General features: G+C 46.9%; 1 protein-coding gene across 5 annotated transcripts in view; it reads left to right on the top strand.

Annotated features, from left to right (window-relative positions):
* The window catches only part of LOC126963734 (DNA dC->dU-editing enzyme APOBEC-3G), a 105,490-nt gene that overhangs the window by 67,542 nt on the left and 13,791 nt on the right, over positions 1–24,157 (top strand). For 3 of the 5 annotated variants that reach the window (XM_050806293.1, XM_050806305.1, XM_050806302.1), the window contains exons 6-7: positions 1,431–1,710; positions 1,934–5,261. The exons of the other annotated variants lie outside the window; for them this stretch is intronic. In XM_050806293.1, the coding sequence (XP_050662250.1) occupies positions 1,431–1,710; positions 1,934–2,052 (399 nt within the window). In that variant the 3' untranslated portion in view covers positions 2,053–5,261. Of the gene's footprint in view, positions 1–1,430; positions 1,711–1,933; positions 5,262–24,157 lie in introns of those variants that run through there. 5 annotated transcript variants of the gene reach the window in all.

Below are 24,157 nucleotides of genomic sequence, written 5' to 3'. Positions count from 1 at the left end.
GTTTGTCTATTCTCACAATGAGATTTTGAAATGAGCTGTGTATTGTTCACAGGCCAATGTTTCTAATCAGAGCCCCATTTCAAGTGCTCAGTAACCCCTTTGGCCAACCTTCAACTCCATGGGCAATGCTGGTCCAATGACCTGCGTAGCAGAAGGGAGACAGGGAACAAGGACGACCCCCATAGGGCCAGGCCGCAGCAGGGGCTGAGGATGCCTGGTTAATGGATGCCTGGGGAACAGGATGCCAGAAATCACACATGACCTGTGACAAGACAGGGAAAGACTCAATAAAATAAAGAAGGAAGGGGCCGAGTGCGGGGGCTCACACCTGTAATCCCAGCACTTTGGGAGCCCGAGGCGGCAGGATCATGAGGTCAGGAGTTTGAGACCAGCCTGGCTAACATGGTGAAACCCCATCTGTACTAAAACTACAAAAATTAGCCAGGCGTGGGGGTGCGCCCCTGTAGTCCCAGCTACTCAGGAGGCTGAGGCAGGAGAATTGCTTGAACCCGGGAGGCAGAGGTTTCAGTGAGCCGAGATCTTGCCACTGCACTCCAGCCTGGGTGATAGAGCATGACTCCATCGCTCAAAAAAATAAAGAGGAAAGGCCGGGTGCGGTGGCTCACACCTGTAATCCCAGCACTTTGGGAGGCTGAGGCAGGCAGATCACGAGATCAGGAGATTGAGACCATGCTGGATAAGTCAGTGAAACCCTGTCTCTACTAAAAATACAAAAAATTAGCCGGGTGTGGTGGCAGGCGCCTGTAGTCCCAGCTACTTGGGAGGCTGAGGCAGGAGAATGGCATGAACCTGCGAAGTGGGAAGTGGAGCTTGCAGTGAGTGGAGATCGCGCCACTGCACTCCAGCCTGGGCGACAGAGCAAGACTCTGTATCGGAAAAAAAAAGAAGAATAATAATAAAGAAAAACGAAGGACAAGGATGGAAGAAGGGAAATTCTATGAATAAAAAGCCCTAGGGCCTACTATGTACCCAGAAAAATGAAAAGTAAAGAGAATAAGGCAGTGCATGTGGTTTACGCTCATAGTCCCAGAGCTTTGGTAGGCTGAGGCAGGAGGACAGTATGAGCCCAAGAGTTCAAGATCGGCCTGGGTAACATGGTGAAATCTTGTCTCTGCAAAAATTACAAAAAGATTAGACAGGCGTGGTGGCACGCACCTGCAGTCCCAGCTAATCAGGAGGCTGAGGTGGGAAGATTCCTCGAGCCTGGGAGGTGAAGGCTACAGTCAGTCCAGATCGCACCACTGCACCCCAGCCTGGGCAACAGAGAGAGACCCTGCCTCAAAAATAAATAAATAAATAAGGAAACGCCCTGGGGCTCCAGGCCCGCCCTCTACTCCCATCGCCCCACCCCTGCACTCCCCCTGCTCCTGGTCTGAGCTCCCCCTGCCCTCCTCCTCCTCCTTCCCCAGGTCGATCCTGAGAGCCGTTGTCATGCAGAAAGGTGCTTCCTCTCCTGGTTCTGCGAGGACATACTGTCTCCTAACACAGACTACCAGGTCACCTGGTACACATCTTGGAGCCCTTGCCTAGATTGTGCAGGGGAGGTGGCCGAGTTCCTGGCCAGGCACAGTAATGTGAAGCTCGCCATCTTTGCCGCCCGCCTCTACTACTTCTGGGATCCACATTACCAGCAGGGGCTCCGCAGCCTGAGTGAGAAAGGGGCCTCCGTGGAGATCATGGGCTACAAAGGTGAGATGTGGGGGACTGAGGGGACAGGGTTCGGGAGGGACAGCATGAGGGGCAGGTGGGGCTGCAATGCCGTGGGGCGAGGCAGTGTCCCCGGGAAGCCTGCAGGGATGGGGCCAGCGTCCACTGTAACTGGCAGCCAGGAGACCTGGCCTGGGAGGGGAGGGACCAGGGCCTGGAGAGAGGCCTGCTGGGTCCTCACTGCTTTCTCCTCGTTTTTTTTCAGATTTTAAATATTGTTGGGAAAACTTTGTGTACAATGGTGATGAGCCGTTCAAGCCTTGGAAGGGACTAAAATACAACTTTCTATTCCTGGACAGCAAGCTGCAGGAGATTCTCGAGTGAGCGGTCTCCCCGGGCCTCATGGTCTGTCTCCTCTAGCCTCCTGCTCATGCTGCGCGGGCCTCCCCTCCACCCTGGACCAGCTCTGCTTTTGTCTGGTCATCCTGAGCCCCTCCTGCCCTCAGGGCCATTTCACAGTGCTCCCCTGCCTCATCACCTCCTCCCCACTCTCCTAGGCTCTTCCTTCAGAGGCCCCTTTCTGCCTCCATGGCTACCCATCCACCCACCAAGACCCCGTTCCCTGAGCCTGTGTGCCCCTAACTTGCCTTTTCCCATCTCCCCAGCATAACCAACCTTTTTTTTTTTCTTTGAGACGGAGTGTCGCTCGGTCACCCAGACTGGAGTACAATGGCTTGATGTTGGCTCACTGCAAACTCCGCCTACCAGGTTCAAGCGATTCTCCTGCCTCAACCTCCCGAATAGCTGGGATTACAGATGCCTGCCACCACGCCCAGCTATTTTTTTTTTTTTTTTTTTTTTGTATTTTTAGTAGTAACTGAGTTTCACCATGTTGGCCAGGCTGGTCTTGAACACCTCACCTCAGGTGATCTGCTCATCTCGGCCTCCCAAAGTGCTGGGATTACAGGCATAAGCAACCCCGCCCGGCCGCATAAACAAATCTTATTAAACTCAACCTAGGCTGGCTGCAGTGACTCACGCCTGTAATCCCCCAGCAATTTGGGAGGCAGAGGTGGGAGAATTGCTTGAGCCCAGGAGTTCGAGACCAGCCTGGGCCACAGGACAAAGCCCCATCTCTACAAAATAAATAAATAAATAAATAAAAAGCCAGGTGTGGTTGCATGCACTTATAGTTTAAGTGACTTGGGAGGCTGAAGTGGGAAGATTGCTTGAGCCCTGGAGGTGGAGGCTACAGTGAACTGAGGTCGCGCCACTGAACTCTGGTCTGCATGACAGATTGAGACCCTGCCTGAAAATAAATTCATAAATAAACTCAACCTAAATGGGTGTGAATATATGTAAATTTAATACCAGAAGTTTTGAGAAACATCCTTTGTAAATTTCATCCTACGAGTTGGGTCATTCATGTCCTACCCGGCTAAAACAGAGGCCAGGAGCCAGGGAGGAAAAGCAGTCAGGCCACACACCACTGCTCCCGAAATGGACTTCTCCGTAAGTCTGACTCCTAAAACTGTGCGTTGTACCCTGAAACCAGCTTTATCCATAGCTTCTGTGATAAATGGTTGTAAGTCTTGGACTCCTTGCACCAAAAGCAGCGACTCAGCAATGGAACCTCCCAGCTCCCAACCCTTCCTAGTGCCCATGGACTTTCCCAAAGGGTAAGAAAACATTTCTCCTTTTTGTTTTTGAAATGGAGTCTCGCTTTGTCGCCCAGGCTGAAGGGCAATGGCCCAGTCTTGGCTCACTGCAACCTCCACCTCCCTTGTTCAAGTGATTCTCCTGTCTCAGCCTCCCGAGTAGCTGGGATTACAGGCGTGCACCACCATGCCAGGCTAATTTTTGTATTTTTCATAAAAATGGGTTTCATCATGTTGCCCAGGCTGGTCTTATTTTTATTTTATTTTTTGAAACAGAGTCTTGCTCTGTTGCCCAGGCTGGGGTGCAATGGTGCGATCTCAGCTCACTGTAATCTCTGTCGCCCAGGTTCAAGCTATTCTCCTGCCTCAGCCTCCCAAGTAGCTGGGATTACATGCACGTGCCACCATGCCTGGGTAATTTTTGTGTTTTTGGTAGAGATGGGGTTTCAGCATCTTGGCCAGGCTGGTCTTGAACTCCTGACCTCGTGATCCAGCCATCTCGGACACCCAAGGTGCTGGGATTACAGACGTGAGCCACGGGGCCCAGCTTAGGCTGGTCTTAAACTCCTGGCCTCAGGTGATCTGCCCGCCTTGGCCTCCCAAATTGCTGGGATTGCTGGTGTGAGCCACAGCGCCTAGCCCATTTCTCCTTTTTATAAAACCTGTTGCCATCTCTGTTCTCCCAACATGGTGAACACCACCCGGACTGCGTGTATGTCCCAAATTACAATTCTTTCTTTGCAAATGAAATGTGAGATTTAGAGGCTCTTCTCCACACTTTAAATTTGACTTGACATTTTCAAGGCAGATGTAAGTTATTAGAGAATGAGACTCTATAAAAATGACCCCTTCATGCCGTGGCCTCCATAGAAGATGCCCCGGGCCAGGTGTCCACACGGCAGGCATTTATTTTCTCGCAGATCTGGAGGCTGCAGGTCCAAGTTCGAGGGGTGGGTGAGGTTGTTTGCTTGGAGGCCGCTCCTCCTGGCTGGCAGGGAGTCTTCCAGCTGTGTCCTCTGTGGCCTTTCTTCTATGCACCTGCACCTCTGGGGTCTCTGCTTCCAAATATCAACTTTTTTTTCTTCTTTTTTTGAGACAGAATTTTGCTTTTGTTGTCCAGGCTGGAGTACAATGGCACAATCTCAGCTCACTGCAACCTCTGCCTTCCAAGTTCAAGTGATTCTCCTGCCTCAGTCTCCTGAGTAGCTGGGACTACAGGCGTGCGCCACCACGCCCAGCTAATTTTGTAGTTTTAGTAGAGCTGGAGTTTCTCCATGTTGTTCAGGCTGGTCTTGAACTCGTGAGCTCAGGTGATCCACCCTCCTCAGCCTCCCAAAGTGCTGGGATTACAGATGTGAGCCACCATACACAACCTCTTTTTTTTTTTGAGATGGAGTTTCACTCTGTTGCCCAGGCTGGAGTGCAATGGCAGGATCACTGCTCACTGCAACGTCTGCCTCCTGGGTTCAAGCAATTCTCTTGCCTCAGCCTCCTGAGTAGTTGGGATTACAGATGCCCAGAACCACTCTCTGCTAATGTTTCTATTTTATAGTAGAGATGAGGTTTCACTGAGGAAGGAGACCACCTCTCTCATTGTCTCCTGTTTCAGAAGGAAGCAAAAAGTTAGAAAGAAGCAGAAGTAAGATCAATGGCCAGATTGTTTGGCACTGCTACCTGGGCCTGGTAGTTAAAGATCAACTCCTGACCTGACCATATGAGGAAGCATTGTGAAACTCTCTGTTCTGTTCTGCTAGCCCCCACTGCTGATGCATGTAGCCCCCAGTCACATAGCCCACACTTGCACAATCTATCATGACCCTTTCATGTGGACCCCTTAGAATTGTAAGCCATTAAAAGGGTCAGAGACTTTTTCAGGGAGCTTGGCTCTTAAGATGCAAGTCTGTCGACGCTCCCAGCTGATTAAAGCCTCTTCCTATAACCGGTGTCTGAGAGGTTTTTTTCTGCGTCCATTCCTGCTGCATCACCATGTACACTCGAGGCCAGGCTGGTCTCAAATTCCTGACTGCCCACGTTGGCCTCCCAAAGTGCTGGGATTAAAGGCATGAGCCATGACACCTGGTCAACCTCCTTTTTGGACCCCAGCCAAGTTAATTTGTGCCCACACTAGAGGTCTCATTTAAATTAATAATCTCAGCCGGGCCTGGTGGCTCACGCCTGTAATCCTAGCACTTTGGGAGGCTGAGGCGGGCAGATCACTTGAGGTCAGTGTCACCCACGTCCATGTGAAGAGACCATCAACAGGTTTTGTGTGAGCTACAAGGCTGTTTATTTCACCCAGGTGCAGGTGGGCTGAGTCCGAAAAAGGAGTCAGCAAAGGGTGGTGGGATTATCATTAGTTCTTATAGGTTTGGGCTAGGTGTACAAAGTACATTCTTAAGGGTGGGGGAGAATATTACAAAGTACATTCTTAAGGGCAGGGGAGACTATATTGTATCGGTTAGGGTGGGGCAGGAACAAATCACAATGGTGGAATGTCATCAGTTAAAGCTATTTCCATTTCTTTTGTGGATCTTCAGTTGCTTCAGGCCATCTGGATGTAAACGTGCAGGTCACAGGAAAATGGCTGAGCTTGGGCTCAGAGGCCTGACATTCCTGTCTACTTATATTAATAAGAAAAACAAAACAAAATAGTGCTGCAGTGTTGGGGTGGTGAAAATTTTTGGGGGTGGTATGGAGAGATAATGGGCGATGTTTCTCAGGGCTGCTTCAAGCAGGATTAGGGCAGCGTGGGAACCTATGGTGGGAGAGATTAAACTGAAGAAATATTTTGGGGTAAGGGGTGATATTGTGGGGTTGTTAGAGCATTTGTTGTATAGAATTATTGGTGATGGTCTGGATGTGGTTTTGTATGAATTAAGAAACTAAATGGAAGATACAAAGTCCAAATAAAATAAGGAGAAAAATAGTGTTTTTTTTTTTTTTTTTTTTGAGATGGAGTCTCACTCTGTTGCCCAGGCTGGAGTGCAGTGGCACAATCTCGGCTTACTGCAATCTCCGCCTCCCTGGTCCAGGTGATTCTCCTGCCTCAGCCTCCCGAGTAGCTGGGACTACAGGTGCCCGCCACCATGCCTGGCTAATTTTTTTGTATTTTTAGTAGAGACGGGGCATCTGCAGCACTGTAATATGTTCGTAATGGTCCCAACGCCCGTGCAGGAAGGTTGTGGGTTTATGGGAACGAGGGCAAGGAACACCTGGCCTGCCCAGGGCAGAAAACAGCTTAAAGGCATTCTTAAGCCACAAACAATGGCATGAGCATCTGTGCCTTAAGGGCATGTTCCTGCTGCAGTTAACTAGCCCAACCTATTTCTTTAATTCGGGCCATCCCTTCATTTCCCATAAGGGATACTTTTAGTTAATTTAATATCTATAGAAACAACGCTAATGACTGGTTTGCTGTTAATAAATATGTGAGCAAATATCTGTTCAGGGCTCTCAGCTCTGAAGGCTGTGAGATCCCTGATTTCCCACTTCACACCTCTATATTTCTGTGTGTGTGTCTTTAATTCCTCTAGTGCTGCTGGATTAGGGTCTCCCTGACTGAGCTGGTCTCGGCACCAAAGTGCTGGGATTACAGGCATGAGCCACTGCACCTGGCCAGAAAAATAGGTATTAAAGTACTAGGAATTGGGACTACATCCAATTAGACAGTGTCCAAGGGGGTTCAATGTAATTATTTGCTCGGTTGGTGAGTTTTGGGGCTCTATCTTTGAGTTTTTTTATGTTGTCATATACCCGGCTGGATTGATTTAGGTAAAAACAACACTCTTCATTTAAAAATATACAGTCTTCTTTTGTTAGCAGTGAGTAAGTTGATGCCTCGGTGATTTTGGAGGAAAGAGAAATGCAAAGCCAGCAATTGTTCATTAAAGAAGGATTAGCAACGGCTAGGAGAGAGTGAGATTGATGGTGTGGTGGAGATAGCGGGGGAGAGGTAGAGGGTGGCATAAGAATGGGTACCAGAATAAGAGTGAGTATAAAAGTAAAGAATAGGACTTCATCAGGGTGAAAGTATTGGAGGATACCTTGCCCCTGAAGATCTTCTATCCACTTCAAGAGAGACTTAAGGGTGGTGATTTGAGGTAAAAACAGGAGCCACTAAATACCAAGAGCCTGAGAAACCACTTGGGTGATTTGACTAATAAAGGCTGATCCGTTACCAGACTGTATAGAGGTGGGAAGGCCAAACCGAGGAATTCTGTCTAACGGAAGGAAAGAAATGATCATGGTGGCCTTCTCAGACCCTGTGGGAAAGGCCTCTACCCATTCAGTGAAAGTGTCTACCCAGACCAAGAGGTATTTTAGTTTTCTGACTTGGGGCATGTGAGTAAAGTCAATTTACCAGTCCTGGGCAGGGGCAAATCCTGGAGCTTGATGTGTAGGGAAGGGAGGGGGCCTGAACAATCCCTGAGGAGTAATGGAATAGCAGACGGAACACAGAAGTGATTTCCTTGAGGATAGATTTCCACAATGGAAAGGAAATGAGAGGTTCTAAGAGGGGGGGTAGCGACTTGTAACCTACATGGAAGAGGTTATGAAATGATGATAGAATAGAATGGGCCTGTGAGGCTGGAAGGAGATATTTTCCTTGGTCCAAGAACCATTTGCCTTGTGTGGGAAGAGATTGATAGGTGGAAGTTCCAGTGGACAAGTAGGTGGGAGTGACTGATGAGAAGGAGAAAAACTGGCCATGAGGGGCAGAAGTTGGAACTCTAGCTACTTCTTTAGCGTTGCCCTGAGCAATGGGATCTGATGCCTTTTGATGGCCCTTGCAGTGAATGACTCCAGCTTCCTTTGGAAGTAAAGTGGCTTTAAGAAGAGTTTTTATTAAGGAGGCATTGATGATGGAGGACCCTTGCATAGTGAGGAAACCTCTTTCTGCCCATATAACAGCATGGAGGTGCAGGATATGGAAGGCATATTTAGAGTCAGTATAAATATTGATGTGTAGTCCCTTTGCAAGAGTAAGGGCCTGAGTTAAGGCAATGCGTTTGGCTTGCTGAGAGGTAGTGGAGCAGGACAGAGTGGTAGCCTCAAGGATAGATATGGAAGATACTGTAGCATAGCCTGCCTTTGCTAGTGAGTGGTGATTAGGCCTGGTGGAACTGCCATCAATAAACCAAGTGTGATCAGGGTGAGGAATGGGAAAGAAGGAAATATGGGGAAATGGAGTGAATGCCAGGTGTATCAGAGAGATACAGTCATGGGTGTTAAGTGTGGTATTGGGAATAATGTGGGAGGCCAGATTGAAGTCTGGGCCAGGAACAATGGTAATTTTCAGAGACTCAACAAAGAGTGAGTATAGCTGAAGGAGCTGAGGAGCAGAAAGTATATGCATCAGGCGTGAGGAAGAAAATAGATTTTGTAAGTTATGAGAACTGTAGAGAATGAGTTGAGCATAGTTTGTGATTTTGAGGGCCTTTAAAAGTGTTAAGGCAGCAGCAGCCACTGCACAGAGACATGATGGCCAGCCTAAAACAGTAAGGTCAAGTTGTTTGGACAAAAAGTCTACAGGGCACGGTAGCTTTGCATAAGAATCCTAGTCCTTGTGTAAGAATTCCGACTGCACAGCCCTTCACTTCAGGCTATGTGTAATGGAAATGGTTGGGATGAGTCAGGGAGAGCTAGTGTGGGAGCAGTCTCTAAAGCTGTCTTCAAGGAACAGAAAGAGGAGTGGGGAAAGGATTTAGGATCTATGGGGTCAGCTAGGTTTCTCTTTATGAATTTATATAATGGTTTTGTTAGGATGGCAAAACCAGGTATCCAAAGGTGAAAGTATTCGACCATGCCTAGGAAGGAAAGAAGTTGTTGTTTTGTAGAAGGAGCTGGGGTTTGAGAGATTAGCCAGACACGATCGGCAGGGAGAACACACATGTTTTCATGAAGAATTATGCCGAGGTAGGTAAAGGATGGGGAAGAAATTTGAGCTTTGGAGGGGGATACCCGATATCCTCTGGAGAATAAATGTTGAAGGAGCAGGAAGGTATCTTGTTGAGAAAACTCAAAGGAGGGACTACCAAGTAAAAGATCACCAATGTATTGAATAAGGTGGGAAGCAGAGGGGTGGAAAGAAAGTAAATCATGAGGAAGGGCCTGGCTGAAGTAATGAGGGCTGTCCCTGAAGCCTTGTGGCAGCACAGCCCAGGTAAGCTGCTGGGACTGATGGGTGTCAGGGTCAGTCCAGGTAAAAGCAAAGAGGGGCTGGGATGAAGCATGCAAAGGAATAGTAAAGAAAACGTGTTTGAGATCCAGGACCGAATAATGGGTTGTGGAGGGAGGTATTGAGGAGAGGAGAGTATATGAGTTTGGCACCATGGGGTGGATAGGCAAGACAATTTAGTTGATAAGGCACAGATCCTGAACTAGCCTCTAAGGCTTGTCCAGTTTTTGGACAGGTAAAATGGGAGAATTGTAAGGAGAGTTTTTAGGCTTTAAAAGGCCATGCTGTAATAGTTGAGTGATAACAGGCTTTAATCCTTTTTAAAGCCTGCTGTGGGATGGGATATTGACATTGAGTGGGGTAAGGGTGATTAGGTTTTAATGGGAAGGTAAGGAGTGCATGATCGGTTGCCAAGGAGGGAGGAGAGGTGTCCCATACTTGTGGATTAAGGTAGGAAGACACAAGGGGAGGATGCGAAGGAGGCTTTGAACTGGGGAAAAGGGTGGCAATGAGGTGTGGCTGGAGCCCAGGAGTAGTCAGGGAAGCATATAATTTGGTTAAAGTGTCTTGACCTAATAAGGGAGCTGGGCAGGTGGGGATAACTAAAAAAGACCCCATAAAAGAATGTTGTCCAAGTTGGTGCCAGAGTTGGGGAGTTTTAAGAGGTTTAGAAGCCTGGCCATCAATACCCACAACAGTTATGGAGACAAGGGAAACAGGCCTTTGAAAAGAAGGTAATGTGGAGTAGGTAGCCTCCATATTGATTAAGAAGGGGACAGACTTTCCCTCCACTGTAAGAGTTACCCAAAGCATCCATGATGGTCCAGGAGGCTTCCGAGGCAATCAGACAGCGTCAGTGTTCAGCCACTAAGCCGAGAAGAACTGGGAAGGAGTCAGTCAGAGAACCTTGGGCCAGAGCTCCAGGGGCTCTGGGACTGTCTGCCGGGTGAGTTGGACAGTCCGATTTCCAGTGGGGTCCTGCACAGGTGGGGCATGGCTTAGGAGGAATCCTGGGCTTTGGGCATTCCTTGCCCCAGTGGCCAGATTTCTGTCACTTGAAGCAAGATCCTGGGGAAGGTGGTGCTGGAGGAACGCCTGGCCCCTGTGGTTTAGGTGTTCTGAAGTCCTTGTGTGCTAGAGATGTGACTGGGGTTTCTCTCACAGCAGAGGCAAGTAATTGCAACTCTTCTCTATTATTGCACACCTCAAAGATGAGGTTAATTAAGTCCTGTTGTGGGATTGAGGGCCAGAATCCAATTTTTGGAGCTTTTTCTAATGTCAGGAATGGGTTGGGTAACAAAATGCATATTGAGAATACAACAGCCTTCAGGACCCTCTGAATCTAGGGCGGTAAAGCATCTAAGGGTTATTGCCAAATGGGCTATGGACTGGGCTGGGTTTTCATATTTGATGAAAAAGCGCCTAAATGCTAACCGATTTGGGAGAGGTTGGGTAAAGAAAATGGAGCATTAACCTTGGCTATACCTTCAGCTCCAACCACTTCTCTAAGAGGAAACTGTTAGACAGGTGGGGAAGGGCTAGTCATGGAATGAAACTGTAGGCCAGACCAGGTGTGAGGAGGGGAGGTGATAGAAAGATTATAGGGTGGGGGAGCAGAGACTGAAGAAGAGTTGGGACCTGGCTCAGCCTGGCGAGGAGCAGACTGAGGAGAAGGGAAGAGGTCAGATGAGTCCATGCAAAAGGAGGATTCGAATGACTTAGAGCTTGGGGTGGAGACTGAAGGAACAGACAGGAGAGAAAGAAGATTTGTGATGAGTCTCATCAGAAGCAGAGATTAGGAAGGGACTGATGTGTAAAAGAATGCCTGGACGTCAGACACCTCAGACCATTTGCCCATTTTAGGACAAGAATGTTCTAGATATTGTAGGAAGGAGAAATGGAAAGTGCCATTTTCTGGCTGTTTTGAATCATTGTTGAGTTTGTATTGGGGCCGAGTGGTGCTGCAGAAGAAAATAAGATGCTTAGGTTTTATGTCAGGTGTGAGTTGAGAGGTTTTAAGTTTTTGAGAACACAGGCCAAGGGAGAAGAAGGAGGAATGGAGGGTGTAAGGTTGCCCATAGTGAAGGAGGCAAGCTCAGAGCAAAGAGAGGGTACAAACACAGAGAAGGGGGGCTAGTGAGCAGCCCTGCACTGCAATGTATGTGAGCAGCCAAAGCAGGCATCCCTGCAATTGACTGGCCACCAAGGGAAGGTGGGTGAATGACCAAGGCAAGTGTCCCCGTGGTGATCAGACACCAATGGAGTGTGGGTGAATAATCAGGCAGGTGTCCCCACAGTGATTAAACACCAAGGGAAGACTTGTCTTCCTGAGTCCGTGACAGGCGCCAGAGTTTTGGGTCCATGGATAAAATGTGTCTCCTTGTCTCTACTAGAGAGGAAAAAGAACTGGAATTGGAAGGACAGGGAGATTGAAGGGTAGTGAGAGAGGAAGATTGTAGGGTAGGGAGAAAGTTTGGAGAAGAGTGAAAAGAACGCTTACCCGATTTGAAATTGGTGAGATGTTCCTTGGGCTGGTTGGTCTGAGGACCCAAGGTTGTAGGTGGATCTCCTCATGGAGTGAGGGCAAGGACAGAGGACTGGTCTCCTGAAGGAGTCCTCCTGTCCTGGGTTTCGGCACCAAATGTCATGTGCGTCTGTGTGAAAAGACCACCAACAGGCTTTGTGTGAGCAACAAAGCTGTTTATTTCACCTGGGTGCAGGCGGGCTAAGTCTGAAAAAGGAGTCAGCAAAGGGTGGTGGGATTATCATTAGTTCTTACAGGTTTGGAATAGGCATACAAAGTACATTCTCAAGGGTGGGGAGAATATTACAAAGTACATTCTTAAGGGCAGGGGAGAATATTACAAAGTACCTTCTTAAGGGCGGGGGAGGCTATATCATATCAGGGTGGGCAGGAAAATATCACAATGGTGGAATGTCATCAGTTAAGGCTATTTTCACTTCTTTTGTAGATCTTCAATTGCTTCAGGCCATCTGGATATATACATGCAGGTCACAGGGGATATGATGGCTTAGCTTGGGCTCTGAGGCCTGACAGTCAGGAGTTCGAAATGAGCCTGGTCAACATGGTGAAACCCTATCTCTACTAAAAAAAAAAAAAAAAAAAAAAAAAAAAAAAAAAAAATTAGCCAGGTGTGGTAGTGGACGCCTGTCATCTCAGCTACTCCAGAGGCTGAGGCAGGAGAATCACTGGAACTTGGGAGGCAGAGGTTGCAGTGAGCCAAGATCATGGCATTGCACTCCTACTGGAAGACAGAATGAAACTGCATCTCAAAAAAATAAATAAAAATAAATTAATCATCCGTTGGCTGGGGGCAGTGGCTCACGCCTGTAATCCTAGCACTTTGGGAGGCCAAGGTGGGTGGATCACCTGAGGTCAGGAGTTCAAGACCAGCCTGGCCAACATGGCAAAACCCTATCTCTACTAAAAATACAAAAAGTAGCTGGGTGTGGTGGTGGACACCTGGAATCCCAGCTACTCGGGAGGCTGAGGCTTGAATCACTTGAACCAGGAGGCAGAGGTTGCAGAGAGCTGAGATGGTGCCACTGCGCTCCAGCTTGGATGACAGAGTGAGACTTTGTCTCCAAAAACATTAATTAATGAATTAATTAATCATCTGTTGAAAAGGACCTGTCTCCAAATACAAGCACACATTGAGGTAGAGGGATTAGGGTTTCAATATATTGATTTTTGGGAGAAACAGGGAGACATGGCAACAAGCCATAGTCATTGTGGGCGGGCCTGAGTTGGGAGTGCAGGGGTTCCTGTCCTGTGTGTCTGTCTCCCAGGGGAGTCTCGACCTGACCCTCACAGCCCCTCCACCCAGACCTTCCTGTGTGCTCCACCCACCGCATTCCTCCTGCACCCAACAGCACCCAGCCCTCCCTCCTGCTCATGCCCCTCCCTTCTCAAATCCCTCCCAGCAGTGCAGCTCTGGGCTAGGAAACAGCCCAGGGAATGTGATGGAGATACAGCCAAGAAAACACTCAGTGATCAAGTTGGTGTTTAAGTAAGATTTTCATTAAAAAGTAGAATTGGGTACTACATGGAGGCTTGAGATGCCCAGAGCTTTTCGAGAAAGCAGAACAGAAAGTAGAAGGGCAACCAGGAACCAGAGGGGCTAGTGAACCAGAAGCTCGGGCCCTCAGAGGAAACAGGGAGTGGGCACCTGGGTCTTGGGCCTGTCAACAAAAAGAGTCAAACTCTGTAAAATATTGAAGAGATGTGTTCTGAGCCAAATACGAGTGACCATGGTCCGTGACACAGCACTCAGGAGGTCCTGAGAACATGTGCCCAAGGTGGTAGCAGTGCAGCTTGGTTTCATATATTTTAGAGAGGCAAGAGCTATCAATCAAATATATTTAAGAAATACAGGAGCTGGGCACAGTGGCTCATGCCTGTAATCCCAGCACTTTGGGAGGCTGAGGTGGGTGGATCATGAGGTCAGGAGTTCAAGACTAGCCTGGCCAACATAGTGAAACCCTGTCTCTATTTAAAATACAAAAAATTAGCCAGTGTGGTGATGTGCACCTGTAATCCCAGCTACTCAGGAGGCTGAGGCAGGAGAATCATGTGATCCTGGGAGGCGGATGTGGAGGTTGCAGTGAGCCAAGACTGTGCCATTGCACTCCAGCCAGGATGACAGTGCAAGACTCCATCTCAACAAAAGAAAAAGAAAGAAAGAAAGAAAGAAAGAAAGAAAGAAAGAAAGAAAGAAAGAAAGAAAGAAAGAAAGAAAAGAAAAGAAAAGAAAGAAAGAAAGAAAGGAAGGAAGGAAGGAATATATTGGTGGCCAGACATGGCAGCTCACGCCTGTAACCATAGCATTTTGGGAGGCTGAGCCAGATGTATCACCTGAGGTCAGGAGTTCGAGACCAGCCTGGCCAACATGGCAAAACCCTGTCTCCACTGAAAATAAAAAAATTAGCTGGGTGTGGTGGCAGGCCCCCATAACCCCAGCTACTTGGGACACTGAGGCAGGACAACTGCATGAACCCAGGAGGCAGAAGTTGCCGTGAGCCAAGAGCATGCCACTGCATTCCAGCCTTTGAGACAAAGCAAGACTCTGTATCGAAAAGAAAAGAAAAGAAATACATTGGTTTGGTTCAGAAAGGTCGGGTGACTCAAAGTGAGAGGAGAGGGGTTGGGGGGCTTCCAGGCTACAGGTAAATTTAAACATTTTGTGGGCTGGGCACGGTGGCTCACACCTGTAGTCCCAGCACTTTGGGAGTCTAAGGCAGGCAGATCACGAGGTCAGGAGCTTGAGACCATCCTGACTAACATGGTGAAACCCCATCTCTACTAAAAATACAAAAAATTAGCCCGATGTGGTGGTGGGCGCCTGTAGTCCCAGCTACTTGGGAGGTTGAGAAACGAGAATGGCGTGAACCCAGGAGACAGAGCTTGCAGTGAGCCAAGATCACGCCACTGCACTCCAGACTGGGTGACAAAGCGAGACTCTATCTCAAAAAAACAAAAAACAAACAAACAAAAAACATTTTCTGGTTGACGATTGGTCGAGTTTGTCTAGAGACCTGGCATCCATAGAAAGGAAATGTTCAGGTTAAGATAAAAGACTGTGGAGACCAAAGAACCTAAGATTGTGGAGACCAAGGTTCTTTTGAAGTCTCATAGTGACTGCCCTTAGAGAAAATAGATGATAAATGTTTCCCATTCAGGTCTTTAAAAGGTGCAGTTAGTTAATCTGTTTAGAACTGTGAGGGCCTGGAAGAAAAAGATCCAGCTATGTTAATAGAGATTCTTCACAGATGCAAATTTTCCCCCACAATGGACAACTTTGTAGGGCCATTTCAAGATATGGCAAAGAAACATGTTTTGGGATAAAATGTTTTGTCTTTCTTCTTTGCCACATAATTTTGTGCCTGAGTCAGACTGGAAAATAACTCACAATATATAGGGTTAAATAAAACCCATCTGGGCTGGGCGCAATGGCTCATGTCTGTAATCCCAGCACTTTGGGAGGCCTAGGTGGGTGGATACCTGAAGTCAAGAGTTCGAGACCAACCTGGTCAACATGGTGAAACCCCGTCTCTACTAAAAATACAAAAATTAGCTGGATGTGATGGCAGATGCCTGTAATCTCAGCTACTTGGGAGGTTGAGGAAGGAGAATTGCTTGAACCCGTGAGGCAGAGGTTGCAGTGAGCCAAGACTGCACCATTGTACTCTAGCCTGGGCAAGAAGAGTGAAACTTGGTCTTAATTAAAATAAAATGAAATAAAATAAAAATAGAACCCATCTGATGAGGATATATGCTTGGTAGGGCATGAATCCCCAGACCCCTTAGATAGTGTCACACAGGTCCATGTGAAGAGAGTCCACCAACAGGTTTTGTATGAGCAACAAGGGTATTTATTTCACTTGGGTGCAAGTGGGCTGAGTCCGGAAAGAGAGTCAGCAAAGGCAGATAGGGGTGGGGCAGTTTTATAGGATGTGGGTGGGCAGTGGAAAATTACAGTCAAAGGGGGTTTTTCTCTTGTGGGCAGGGGCCAGGGTTACAAAGTGCTCCGTCGGGGAGCTTCTGAGACTCATTGTCCAGGAGAAGGAATTTCACAAGGTAATGTCAACAGTTAAAGCAGAACAGAAAGTAGAAGGGCAACCAGGAACCAGAAGGGCTAGAGAATGGGAAGCTCGGGCCCTCAGAGGAAACAGGGAGTGGGCACCTGGGTCTTGGGCCTGTCAATAAAAAGAGTCAAACTCTGTAAAATATTGAAGAGATGTGTTCTGAGCCAAATATGAGTGACCATGGCCCATGATACAGCACTCAGGAGGTCCTGAGAACATGTGCCCAAGGTGGTGGGGGTGCAGCTTGGTTTTATATATTTTAGAGAGGCAAGAGCTATCAATCAAATACATTTAAGAAATACAGGAGCTGGGCGCAGTGGCTCATGCCTGTAATCCCAGCACTTTGGGAGGCTGAGGTGGGTGGATCATGAGGTCAGGAGTTTGAGACTAGCCTGGCCAACATAGTGAAACCCTGTCTCTATTTAAAATACAAAAAATTAGCCGGCCATTTTCACTTCTTTTGTGGTTCTTCAGCTGCCTCAGGCCATCTGGATGTATACCTGCAGGCTTGGGTTCAGAGGCCTGACATTCCTGTCTTCTTACATTAATAAGAAAAATAAAATAGTGGTGAAGTGTTGGGGCAGTGAAAATTTTTCAGGGTGGTATGGAGAGATAATGGGTGATGTTTCTCAGGGCTGGTTTGAGTGGGATTAGGGGCAGTGTGGGAGAGATTAAACTGAAGAAAGATTTTGGGGTAAAGGGTGATAAGTCAAGTGTGACCAGGGTGAGGAACAGGAAAGAACGAAATATGAGGAAATGGAGTGAATGCCAGGTGGATCAGAGAGATACACTCAGTTTAGACACAACTGACCAGTGGTAATGTTAAAACAGAATCGTGAGACGGGCAGAACCAGAACAGACTCTTCATGGCAATAAGATACCAAATCACAACCAGGACCTCAGGCTGTGCCAGGCAAGGGTGAGGTCACACAGCCCACACTTCAACAGTAAACTCTGTTCTGCCTGCCACAGAGTTTTTCTTTTGCTCTAGCAGCTAAACAAGCACTGCCTCCAGATAAAGATGAAAACAATCACAGCTCATCCAGCGTCCTGACATGGAGCCACAGAGCTCCTGCTCCACAGCCCTCATTCCTGCTTTCCCTGCACAAGACACTGATTTCAGTGACTTTCTCCAGATCAGAAGACCATGGACCACAGACCATGGACCACGGACTGGTTCTGCGTAGTTTACAGACGTGGCAAATTTCAGTGCCTTCATGTCCTGAAAGGACCTTTCACGCGTGTCCGTGTGAAGAGATCACCAAACAGGCTTTGTGTGAGCAATAAAGCTTTTTAATCACTGGGTGCAGGCGGGCTGAGTCCGAAAGAGAGTCAGTGAAGGGAGATACGGGTGGGGCTGTTTTATAGAATTTGGGTAGGGAAAGGAAAATGACAGTCAAAGGGGGTTGTTCTCTGGCGGGCAGGGGTGGGGGTCACAAGGTGCTCAGTGGGGGAGCTTTTGAGCCAGGATGAGCCAGGAAAAGGAATTTCACAAGGTAATGTCATCAGTTAAGGCAGGAACAGGCCATTTTCACTTCTTTTTTTTTTTTTTTTTTTTTTTTTTTTTTGAGATGGTGGCCGCCCAATGTCATCAGTTCACTGCAAGGCAGTGGATGTGGGACTGTGCAGGTCACAGGGGACATGATGGATCCCCGTTAGCTTTGGCTCCACCGCGCCCGGCCCATTTTCACTGTCCTCCAAAGTGCTATCTGGATTACAGCTTTAGCCACCGCGCCCGGCCCATTTTCACTTCTTTTGTGCATCAGTTAAGGCAGTGGATGTGGCTGACAGGGGACCTTTGGCTCAGACATACTGACATACTGTAACAGGATGAGCCACAGACAAAACTCCTCCTCAGACACCAAGTTAAAGAAGGAAGGGGTTTATTCGGCCGGGGGCATTGGCAAGACTCCTGTCTCAAGAGCCGAGCCTCCTGAGTGAGCAATTCCTGTCCCTTTTAAGGTCTCACAACTCTAAGGGGGTGCACACGAGAGGGTCATGATTGATTGAGTAAGCAGAGCCTACCATAAAATAATGGGACCATAGCAACTTTTTGTCCTACCTCAGTGACTTGATGTATACACTGGGAACAGTCCTCAGTCTGAGGAAGGTCAGTTGAAGTCCTTACTGCAAAAGTCCAAATTTTAAGGAAAATGAGTCCCGCGATGAGTTTTCTCATGCTTTGGCCGTGCATGGACCAGTCAGCTTCCAGGTGTGACTGGAGCAGGGCTTGTCGTCTTCTTCAGAGTCACTTTGCAGGAGTTGGCGAAGCTGCTCCCGTCCACGTACCGCCCGCAGTCTACTGATGTTTAAGGATGGTCTCGGAGGTTGGGCCTGCTAGAATAAACTGAGTCCAAAACCTCTACACAGTTATGTTCAACTGGGCTCTCTGACACCAGGAGCAAGGTGGTGGGGTTTAGAGTGTTGCTAACTTCAATGGTTATGTGAGGATTTTCACATAGCAAGCTTTGGTACTTGGTTAATCTAGCATTTGTTAACCAATGACGTCCTTTGGTAGTAATTAAAGTTACCCACAGCATAGGGGGCCTTTATATTCAGGTGCTGCCTAAGGGTTAGATTACCTGCTTCTTGTGCTAACAGGGCCTTTGCTACTAGGGCCCTTAGACCTGGGAGCCAGCCTTTGGAAACCGTGTCTAGTTGTTTTGAGAGATAGGCCACTGGCGTTGGCCAGGGCCCCACAGTCTGTGTTAAAACTCCAACTGCCATTTTTTCTCTTTCTGACACATAGAGTGCAAAGAGTTTTGTCAGGTCAGGTAGCCTCAGGGCTGGGGCCAACATGAGTTTTTCTTTTAACTCATGAAAAGCTCATTGCTGTTGGTTGTAATAGATGCAGTTTATCTAATCTACATTTTTATTAACTGTCACCAACCAAAATATTGACTCAAATCCTGCAGCTATTGATTTCAAGCTTTAAATTGATCTGATATTCCTTGTGGGACTCCAATTGTGTCTAAATAGACATCAGAGTCGAAAGACCCATCAGGGGCTTCTCTTGCTTTATGATGTCTTATTTTTTTCCTTCTGGTTGATGAAATAACAGGATGAAAGAGATAACCAATTGGACTAAAGTACAAGTGCCACTCCAGTTATTCAGCAGAGTGCCCAGTAAAGGTACACCACAATACCACCACACATCCGCTCGGAGATGAACAAGGGCTGACTGATTGATAAGCTCTTGAAAATTCTTAAGCTCACTGCATCCTTTCAGGTCTCCAAGGAACACTAAGTTTCATCCCTGTTGTGAGAGACATGAAGTGCACTTAGTGTTGGGAGAAGGAGGCTGGATGGCCCTCAGGGCCTGACCCCCAGGGTGCCGGACTTTGAGATATAACAGAGAGAGCTTGGCACGACTTATTACTCCAGGCTGTAGAATCTTGGAAAAGGGCTACCATGCAGCCCACACCTGGTCGACTGGAGGACCACCTTAGTGGAAAGGGGACAATCTGGGCCTCTGGCCTGCCATGTGCACAAGCATAACAATTGCTTTTGTTTAATGTGCAGATGGAATATTTTATCCATTTTAACCAGGCACTTGCATCTTGGTATCCTGTCTTAAGTGCTAAAGTTTTTTTTAAGTCTTTAACTTCTATGATCCTCTAGTAAAATGAATGTATGGTTTTAGGAAATTACAAAACTGGTTGGGGCAGTCCATCCTTGCTCTTTAGTGGTCCACAGAATGTTGGACCAACTATGGCATGAAAGCTCTACATCAGAGGGCAAGACTCTTGGTTGGCACTGGGGTCTTTATCAAAATCTCCCTGGATTAAATGGTCCTAGTTTACTAATGCCCAGTCTGAAGAGAGTCAGGAGGGACAGAAGTACTTTTCTGAAGTAGAAAACTGTCTTTGACATGTCAAGTCCTCACAGGGTATAACAAGGCCAGCATTAAATGCAATAGTTTGAGGTGAAATTGACTTGGTTATGTTAATAACTAGATGGTCAGCAATAGAATGAGGAAAGAAGAAAGAGTAATAGAATAGATGAAAAGAGTTAGATTTTTCTTAGCTTTAGTTTGGTAGGGTTTTCCTCTGGGACTATGGCCCACGACTCTGGAGGGGATAGTGCTTTCTTGATTCTGGTGTGATGAGTCCATCCTTTTTTGCTGTATGAATAGCAGTCTTGGTGGTTACCAGCACAAGATAGGGTTCTTCCCAGGCTGGCTCAAATTTTTCTTCTTTGCACCTTTTGATGAGAATGTGATCTTCAGGCTGGTGCTGGTTTACCGGAAATTCTAGGGGTGGCACATGTGGTAAAAGACTTTTGGTTTTTGAGAGAAAGGAAATGGAAGATAAACCAAGTATATAATTGCTAAGAAATTGACCTTTTGTTTTAAATGTGGGGAACCTGGCAGTAGACTTTATAGTCCTTAATGTCTTTTTACTGAGAAATTTCCTTTAGCACCTATTTTTATTAGTTTTTAAACCAAAGAAAGCCAAATACCATTTTACATTTAACAATGCTTCTCATGTGATTTTTATACCAGATAAGCTAAATTTTATTTTATAGTAGTGTGTTATTAATGTTAAATCTAATTTTAATAAAACCTTGTAGACATATTTATCTAATTTTTAATGTTTGACTCTAAGGTAAGATTTTATAGACTCTTTTTAATGTTTTATAATTTTTGCTAAAGAGCAGGTTGGTGCTTTAAGAAAAAGCTGTTATGCTTTTACTTTAATGTCCAGTTCACAGAAAAACTGGATGATACTTCTTTAACTTTAGCTAATGTGTTTACACATAGAATTTTCTTTCCAGCTAACGTTTTAAAACTTGCTTAAACCTTCAAAACAATCATTTTTTTAAACTTTTTAATGTAGGTAAAAATGTACTTTCTTATGCCTCCTTATAATCCTTTTACTAAAGGTATATTTTACTTTTCTTATACACCTTGCACATAAACTGTTTTTTTTTCAATAGTTTTACATTCAGGAGGCCTACTTACTTTTAAATTATACAACATGTTTTACATATATTCTTTTTTAACACACACTTTTTAATAACCTTTTTTTTTCCTTTCACAGCTTTTACAGGCAATTTTTCGACATGCCTTAACTTTCTGACTTTTAACAAACATTTCTTTCTTTAAACAACCAATTAACTTATCTCAGGACAAGAATTTACAATAGAATATTCTTTTTATATAAATTCTGCCCCCCCCCCTTTTTTTTCCCTTTTTTTTTTTTCCTTAGGATACTTCTGAACTGGTGAGGTGTGCTTACAATGAGGTTTCCTCTAAAAGTTTTTTTTTTTTTTTACCTTTTTTGTTTGTTTGTTTGTTTGTTTGTTTGTTTACAAAGCAGTTGCCACTACAGATTGAATGCATTTGGGCCATCTGTTGGTTACCGGGTTAAGGATTTTTGATAGAAAGGCCTCAGTGCTTTCAGGATACGCCCTTGTTTACACTGACAACAAAGCGGTATTGGAGTGTTATAAGGTTACGGAGAATACCTTCAGTTATCAATTATAGGTTTTAAATTTACCTTGGCTTTTAAAGGAATAGAATACACTTTTTTTTTTCTTAACTACTTGTTTTTTTTTTTTTTTTTTTTTTTTTTTTTTTTTTTTTTGAGACGGAGTCTCGCTCTGTCGCCCAGGCTGGAGTGCAGTGGCGCGATCTCGGCTCACTGCAAGCTCCGCCTCCCGGGTTCACGCCATTCTCCTGCCTCAGCCTCCCGAGTAGCTGGGACTACAGGCGCCCACAACCGCGCCTGGCTAATTTTTTGTATTTTTAGTAGAGACGGGGTTTCACCGTGGTCTCGATCTCCTGACCTTGTGATCCGCCCGCCTCGGCCTCCCAAAGTGCTGGGATTACAGGCGTGAGCCACCGCGCCCGGCTTAATTACTTGTATATCTCTCTCTTTCTCTTTTTGTCTCTCTCTTTTGACTTTCCTTTTGCCTCTGTCTCTTCTTCTCTCTCTCTCTGCCTCTCTTTCTCTCTCTCTCTCTCCTTGACTCCCTCTTTGTCTCTCTCTTCCTCTCTGTCTCTTCCTCTCTCTCTTTGCCTCTTTTCCTCTCTCTCTTTCTGCTGGTCTTTCCTTGCCTCTGCCAGCCGCTTATGCTGGTTTTCTCTCAACCACTGTGTGTTGGGGCAGGGGGTCTAAAACCAACTGTAACCAAATGTCTATATACGGGAACTGGTCTGGGTTCCCTGGCTTACAGGTTACCTTGTGCCATTACCTTTGAAACAAGGAACCTGTCCAGGCTTCCTTCTAATGGCCAACCTACCTCTAATGCTGGCCAGTCTATCTTACACAAAGTTTTAAGTTTTCCTGGTGTCATAGTACTTCATAGTCTCCCTTAAATTCTTTTTTGAAAATTTTGAACATAGTTCCTAGTGGGGTGGGCTTATTTGTGCCTGACCTATGCTTCTTCGAGACAAAACACCATGCTCACACCACACACACACCACAAAACAAAGAATGGGTAAAAAGGACACACACAAACTTTTGCAGTTTGCATCAAACCAAAATCAAAATCAAAACCAGGCCGGGAGCGGTGGCTCAAGTCTGTAATCCCAGCACTTTGGGAGGCCGAGACGGGTGGATCACGAGGTCAGGAGATCGAGACCATCTTGGCTAACACGGTGAAACCCCATCTCTACTAAAAAATACAAAAAACTAGCCGGGCGAGGTGGTGGGCGCCTGTAGTCCCAGCTACTCAGGAGGCTGAGGCAGGAGAATGGCGTAAACCCGGGAGGTGGAGCTTGCAGTGAGCTGAGATCCGGCCACTGCACCCCAGCCTGGGCGACAGAGCAAGACTCCGTCTCAAAAAAAAAAAAAAAATCAAAACCAAAACCAAAATCAGAGTATCCAGAAATCCAAGCCAGGTCAAAACCAAAACCAAAGTATCAAGCAAGACAAGTCAAGTCAAAAACAAAAACCAAAGTGCTGGTATAGGCACACCGTGGGTGATCAGGCCATGCTTCCACTCAAATGGAGTAGGCAAGTTCCCAGGACCAATCCTGTCAAGCAATTCAAACCAAGTCAAAACCAAAACCAAAGTGCCGATAAAGGCACGCCGTGGGTGATCGGGCCACGCTTCCACTCAAATGGAGTGGGCAAGTTCCCAAGACCAGTCCTGTCAAGCAATTCAAACCAAGTCAAAACCAAAACCAAAGTGCCGATAAAGGCACGCCACGGATGATCAGCCCATGCGTCCACACAAACGGAGTGGGCAAGTTTCAAAAACTAGTTTTACCACGTTTTAGATGTCCAGACTCCAAGCGCCCATTCCTTCCCGGTGTTCGGCCACTGCGTTGATCCTCCATGGGGTCCTGCCTCACACTGCTCTGGCGAGGCTTCCCACCGGGGCAAATGCCTACCGGGGAGCGCTCTCAGGGTCCGCGTCGCTCGGGCTGGTTGGAGTCCCCCCACAGGGATGTTCCACAGGGCAGGCTTAAGCCGCCTAAGGAGCTGCCTTGACCATCACCAATCATCTCGCTTCCCGGTCAGGAAACCAAGAAATATAGCAGGACGAGTTGCAGACAAAACTCCTCAGACACCGAGTTACAGAAGGAAGAGGTTTATTCGGCTGGGGGCATCGGCAAGACTCCTGTCTCAAGTAGTGAGCAATTCCTGTCCCTTTTAAGGGCTCACAACTCTAAGGGGGTGTGCATGAGAGGGTCGTGATTGATTGAGCAAGCAGGAGGTACGTGACTGGCGGGGGCTGCATGGACTGGTAATTAGATTGGAACAAAACAGGACAGGGATTTTCACAGTGCTTTTCTTTTTTTTTTTTTTTTTTTTTTGTTGTTGTTGTTGAGACAGAGTCTTGCTTTGTCGCCCAGCCTGGAGTGCAGTGGCCGGATCTCAGCTCACTGCAAGCTCCGCCTCCCGGGTTCACGCCATTCTCCTGCCTCAGCCTCCTGAGTAGCTGGGACTACAGGCGCCCGCCACCTCGCCCGGCTAGGTTTTTGTATTTTTTAGTAGAGACGGGGTTTCACCGTGTTAGCCAGGATGGTCTCGATCTCCTGACCTTGTGATCCGCCCGTCTCGGCCTCCCAAAGTGCTGGGATTACAGGCTTGAG

Source organism: Macaca thibetana, chromosome 10, assembly GCF_024542745.1.
Source record: "Macaca thibetana thibetana isolate TM-01 chromosome 10, ASM2454274v1, whole genome shotgun sequence".
NCBI lineage: Eukaryota > Metazoa > Chordata > Mammalia > Primates > Cercopithecidae > Macaca > Macaca thibetana.
The sequence above is the reverse complement of the archived record's forward strand: the minus strand, read 5'-3'. Positions and strand labels throughout refer to the sequence as shown.